We start from the raw sequence: 6,440 nt of genomic DNA on the forward strand, positions 1-6,440 counted from the left end.
CTATATTTTCCTTTATTATTTTTCTTTAAGTAATGGTATTTATGTAAATGCACACCCTTGTACTTCAAACATATGAGAGTGATTACGCGTTTCAGCTAAATGTCTCTTAAAATGGACAGTCATTTGAGAGATTCTGGTGTTTTCATGTTTGTCCTACTTGGGTCTCAACGTTAATTGTAAATACGAAAGCACGAGGTGTAGCTCATTTCGTTTGAGACCGTCATTAAAACGATTGCGTTTCAATTTTGCATGGAAGTGACTTTGGGGAGACCACAGCTCAAGTGAATTGAAAAATGCTATGGCGAGGTGGCGTCAAGAGCACGTCCACTAGTCTTCAAAAATTGAGAATGGGAAGGAAAGTTCCATGTTTTGTGCGAACTCGTGGTCACATAGAGGCGTGTAGCCACCGAAGGAATCCTTAGTTTGAAGTGCTTCCAAAGCCGGCCCAGTCAGGTTGGTCCACGAAATTAAATTCTGCTTTTCACCCTTGTCGGTAGTCGCCTTGAGATAGTGACGGGAAGTGAGTAGGTAGGTGTACTTCAGCTTTATACTGTCTCCGTCCAAGTTCTCATCGTCCACAGGTTCGTACTTCCTGTAAGTAACCATGCCGCTAGCAGCCACAGCTAACAGCTTGTGGTCATCCTTCTTCTTCAGCCACACCACAGCGTTCTCCCAGCTGTGACGATTACCAAATGGCCTCAATATGTATTCCCGAGGGAAGTACCACGCGTACATGATGCCGTAAAGAGAATTGAACTCTAAAAATCGTGCATAGACCTGGGAACCAAGAGGAGACCCATCGCAACTAGTTCCCACTTTTGAGACACCTAGTCCGTCGCTTGTGTACCCATGTTGGTCGACTGCGGGGTACGGCTGGCAGCCTGAGCTGATATGAAGCTGAGGCTTATACTTTAGCATTAATTTGTCCAACTCAGACTGAGGCTCAATCTCTGGAAAAGGAACAATTTTGTCGCGATCCATACTCTCCGATGAAGCGACAGCAATAGAGCATGCCGCGACGGCACTCAATATACTGAAATGCATGCTTCACCAAGGAGAGCAATAATTTGAGAATAATCTTTCAGTGAATCTCGGAAAAAAGTGCTTGGTACGATCGTAGCCTATCCTTTAATTTTTCCCAACCATGGTCAGGCAACTAGGACATCTTGAAAGCCGGTCTTGCAATCTCGAGATCACAGTAATTCGAAGTTACGGCCTATCTGAGGATTCAAGCTCGCATATAGAAGAATTAACAACTGATCGAGAATTACAGCCTGTCGAATCCACATCCTCTTTCTTTGCTTGCATTTCTTTACTGAGCTATAGCAGATTTCTTACAAGCCCAGGTGGCCGCACGAATTTTTCCGTCTGGCTACTCGTCCCACCCAGTGTGCTAATAAGAGCCCATGCTGAGATGGCGAGAAATGCGCAACCTAACTCTGTGCTTCTTCGAACTGCTCAGTCAGCAGTTCTGGCAGCACTAAAACCTGGGATGCATATGTACTTGTGAGATATTAAATGAAGTGATGCACTATTTAATGAAGATGGATAATCTCATTTGCAAGCGCAAATTTAAAAATAGATGTGACGTCAGTACCCCCCATCCAATGATACCGGATGACCTTCATTACGATATTAGTCTTTACGTTGAAAATTGAAACTCGAAGCTTAGCCTTTCTGTTATCGTAAAACGATACGGCTCAAATTGCAAAATTAAAAAGCGAATTTTGGGAAAATACCCTTCATCTCCATGTTCCTGAAACACCATAAGAAGCACATGAATTGGCTTCAACCACGTATTGCGCTTAGCGCTTATCGTTGTTTGAGGTAAGGCATATCGCTTCATTAATTTTATGCTATTAAAATGTGGTCAACACTTTCGCTTCTAGGGAGCCGGACATCTCTGACCACTCATAATTTCAAATACGTTACGTTTATGATTTGCAGCAGCAGAAACGTCTCTTTGTTGACGGTCAAACCATTCCTTGCATGACGATTGTATACAAAGGTAAGGCGTTTTGAAGTAACTTTTGCATAGCAACATATAGCTTTTTTAAGTGAATTGAAATGTTTTTTTTGCAAGACTAGAATGGTGCTATTTGAGCCAAATAAATTTGCTATCTATGCGCACTACAGCCTTAAGAAAGCAAAACGTTTTGCACTGATCAAAACAGAACAAAAAAGATAGTTTCAAAACGTAAATAATCTTTGCATTTGGCCAAACACGTAATTTTTCTCGCTTGGAAGGATAAAATTTTCATCACAGAAAAGATACTTTTATACGGGAAGTCGCTGTAGCGGAGCAACCTCGCTCCTAAAGTCAGAGGAAGACTTTCAGACTCAGAGAGTCACTTAGTTCTTTTGAACTAATGGTTTTAACAACTCAGGGAGTCGTACAAGCTACCAAAGCTTAAGGAATCCTAGTTCAAGGGATTCAGGGATTCGTAGAACCAAGTGGCAAAAGGTGCCCAAGAGGATATACCGTGGAAAGGCTGCTATCTCTTACAGATCAATGCGCAAGCCTTAGGAAGGCACTAAACGCTTAAGATCAAAAGGGGAACTGAACTTTATTTAATTATTTGATTCTAAAAACCTTACCCAAGCTAATAAAAAATAGATTTTCGACCACATTTATTACCCACAATAAATGGGATTTAAGTAACTAACTATTTAAATTAGATAAAAGGGTATTTTACCCATTAAGTAAATGTACCACAACAATGGTTCTCCAACCGATGTGTACCCTCCCCCATCAGACTGTTGATACCGAGTGACAACATTTGCTTCATTTCCTCTTTGAGGTTGGTAAACAGCTGACCGTTTGATTGTGTTTTCCATTCCTTTGTCTAATGACAATCAAGCGTGAGTCACAAACTCTGAGCATCTTCCTCGACGATGAGGGAATGGTGGACTTTGAAAGTTACTCTCAATCAGAGGAGGAGGAAAAAGAGCGGCGTTCGCTCACGCCTTCTCCTCGGACGAACGTCTGCGAGCCCCGAATCCGTTCCCAGAACGTGGTGCCGCTGATGTCTTAACTGCATTGAGCAGGACACGAGACCCTGAGTCCAACATTATTACGAATCTGCTCGATGAAGAGCAAGAGCAGATAATCCTCCTAGAGGAAAGAGCTCGTCGTCGAGCTGCCGAAATAGCGAAAGCTTAGGCTCATAGTGAATATAGATTCAATCCGCTTAGTGCGAACGAGCGCCTATAAGAGATAGCGGGTGATAGCTTGGCCATCTGGATCTCTGGTGACCCGGCGAGGACGCCGGAGGAGATCGCTGCTCGCGACGCTCTTCATGAGCAATACCTTACGCCGAATGTAATGACGCGCAGCCAGTATCTGAAGCGTTTACGTGATCAAGCCCGTGGGGCTTCGGTGACCTCCATGAGGGAAATTCCGATCGTTTTGTTTCCAAACGAAACAAGAACTGAAAACGAAGTCTCATTTGAGAAATGGGTTCACCGGGCCCACAAACTCCGTAATATCTGGAATGTCAGAGAGTCTGCGGATAGAGGTGATGTTCGTTTGGAACGGAATCTTCGCTTCGACTTTGCTAAGCTTAAGGCCAAAGGCCAATTACGTTCGGCATTTACGCCACAAAACGAAGAAAGGCCTAGCCAATATTTCAGTGCTTTGGTTGACCGTACAACCAAGGATCGAAGCCGCACTGAGGCTTTAGATCCACCTAATCCCACGTTTAGTGGTGGGAAGAGTCGTTTGACGCGAGTTGACCCTGAGCTTGGTGCTCAAAAACGTCAACGGCGTACGGGCAATCTTGCCGAAGAGGTACCTCGAACTCCCAAGAGTTTTCAGAAGAGGGTACCCTAGCCACTTTACCAGATACTGGTATTGACCCTTACGACGACGTCGCTTTTAAAGTTTCTCCACATGAAACTGAAGGTTCCTTCGCGCATCAAGCAGCGCGGGAGGTGGCCGAAATTTTGGCGGAGGCATTTGATGCTCTACGGCACGAGGTGCAACTTCTTCGTGAGGTCCTTGCTAGGGTTGAGAGCTCTTTTGAGGCGATTCGGGACCGTCTTTCGACGCTGGAGCGTCAGCAGCCTCGTTTAGAGGGCCAGCTGGATATTCTGGTGAGGATGCAGCAATCTGCGGCACGACCGCCTGTCTCGGCGCAAGCGCCTTCATGTCCACGTGGGAAGGGTCCCGATATGGCTTAAGCAAGCCAACGTAAAATACTGGGTGCTTACGCAGCTTGCTGGGAAGGTTTAGCGTATAAGCTAGGCCCTTCTTGGCCACGACCGTAAATGGTCCAATAAAGCGCGGGCGCAATTTGGTCTTGAAGACCGCGTAAACCAAGTTGTCAGGTTGGTTTTTGGCGTTTAGTAAACTCGGTCTCCGACCATATAAGAATTAATACAGCTTCTGCCTTTGGCATCTGCTTGTTCTTTTTGTTTGTCTTGGTTATCAGCCATCGTATCCCTTTCATGTCTTAAGACACTAAATCGCGTCGCGAGAAACTCGCTTATTTGTTTCCGAACGGTAATAGGGCTGATATTAGCAAGCCTATCGGCTAATTCTCCCCCACCAAGCCCTGAGTCACGCAGTGGTATCGTTCGTGGAACGCGTGGGTGGGTAAGACCGTTTATAGAACGGGGTATAGCCTGTCGAGGCATGAACAGCGTTATTTAACGCAAATTCCACTACTGGGAGCATTGCTCCAGCGCTTTGGTGTCTGAGCACACACGCTGCGTAAAACGTCTTCCATGACGCGATTGACGCGTTCAGTTTGACCATCGGTCTGCGGATTGTCCGCAGTGGACATTTCCAATCTGGTGCCAAGCACTCGGAAATTGGTTTCGAGAATTTACCTGTGAAACGGGGGTCTTATCAGAGACAATTGCCGCTGGCAAACCATGTTGTCGAAACACGCGATCGATAAATAGCTTAGTTGTACCCTCTTCATCAATGGAATCCGGCACGGCTGCTAAGTGAGCCATTTTGCTCAATCGGTCAACAAAGACCACTATACCGGAGTTACCGGCTGAATCTTTCGGTAGACCGAAAACAAAATCCATACTAATGGACTCTCAGCAACCTATGGGGACGAGAAGACTCGCCAGTGGCGCAGCAGGATGAGCCGAGGGCTTAACCGTTGGCAAGTTTCGCATGTGCGAACATATGTGCTGACCCATTTATAAAGTTTGGGCTACCAAAAACTCTGGCTGATAGAGCCGTAGGTCTTTTCTCTACCGAGATGGCCACCAAGGACAGTATCGTGTGTCTCATAGAGGATCCGGTACTTCAAATCCGCATCATGAGGAACAACGACACGCGGAGGGTCCGCGATGTCTGTGCAATAAAGCAACAGGTTGTTATCGATAGAAAATCGATGTAACCTTGCACGCAGACGTGCCGGTAATTTAATACCCGAATCCAAATTCTTTAAGGCTCGTAGGAGAGCTACACACTGTTCATCCTTGGCGCAAGACCAACGGATTAATTCAGGAATAGGTGACGAGATAGTCGTTAAATGAGAAAGCTCATATTCCGGCCTGCGTGATAACGCATCGGCCAAAGCATTATGCTTGCCAGGCTAACACTTCACCTTGTAATTGTATTCGGCGAAAAAGGATAGCCATCGGGCCATTCTCTGTGGGAGATGGGGCGACTTAGTCGCCGTCCGTAATGACGCGTGATCTGCATATATCACAAATGGCCTAGAGCCTAGTAGATGAAATCTCAATTTGTCGATAACATACTTCATAGCAAGTATTTCTTTGTCATGAACTGGGTAGTTCTTTTCCGCAGCTTTAAGCTATCTAGACTCGAACGCAATAACACGTACACGCCCATCAACATCTGTTTGTAACATAGCACTGCCAATGACAAAATCCGAAGCGTCACAGATGACACTGAAAGGCCAATTTGGGTTTGGCAGTGCCAGAATCGGGGCATGGATAAAACTATCCTTAACTGCTCGAAAAGCATTATTTTCGGTGCTAGTCCAGCACCATTCTGTATCCTTTTTAAATAGATTAGATAATGGCCTAGCCATATCAGCGTAAATTTCGCTATATTTGTGTAAATAATTGGCGAGACCCAACCAATTACGCAAATCCTTTTGGTTTTTAGGAACCGGTCAATCTACTATGGCTTTTGCCTAAGCGGGATCCGCTCGAAGGCCTCGCTTTACAATGAAGCATCCTAAGAAAGGAAATTAGTCTGCGCCAAAAATGCATTTAGATGCATTGGCACATAATTTATTTGTGCGCATGCACTCGAGCACTGCTCGCAAATGGTCGTAATGGTTTTCTATATCCGACTGACCCTGCCCGCACGACTATGGACAAAAATTTCATCGAAATAAGTCTGTGCATAACCTCCATGAGGGCGAAACAGTTGCGTCACTAGACGATTAAAGTTGCTGGGGCGTTGGAAAGCCCTTGTGGCATAACCAGCCACTCCCATAACATGC

General features: G+C 45.4%; 2 protein-coding genes across 2 annotated transcripts; both read right to left on the bottom strand.

Moving 5' to 3' along the window:
• Positions 1-327: 327 nt before the first annotated feature.
• On the bottom strand, positions 328-1,044 carry CCR75_009232 (uncharacterized protein; the record flags this gene model as incomplete). The annotated part of the gene is made up of 1 exon (XM_067967274.1): positions 328-1,044. One exon carries the CDS (start codon positions 1,042-1,044, stop codon positions 328-330), a length of 717 nt encoding a protein of 238 aa, XP_067819303.1.
• A 598-nt stretch (positions 1,045-1,642) lies between these two features.
• CCR75_009233 (uncharacterized protein) lies at positions 1,643-1,846 on the bottom strand (the record flags this gene model as incomplete). The annotated part of the gene is made up of 1 exon (XM_067967275.1): positions 1,643-1,846. The coding sequence occupies one exon, from the start codon at positions 1,844-1,846 to the stop codon at positions 1,643-1,645; it is 204 nt and encodes a 67-aa protein (XP_067819302.1).
• Between the last annotated feature and the right edge of the window lie 4,594 nt (positions 1,847-6,440).

Source organism: Bremia lactucae, linkage group LG15, assembly GCF_004359215.1.
Source record: "Bremia lactucae strain SF5 linkage group LG15, whole genome shotgun sequence".
Taxonomy (NCBI): domain Eukaryota; phylum Oomycota; class Peronosporomycetes; order Peronosporales; family Peronosporaceae; genus Bremia; species Bremia lactucae.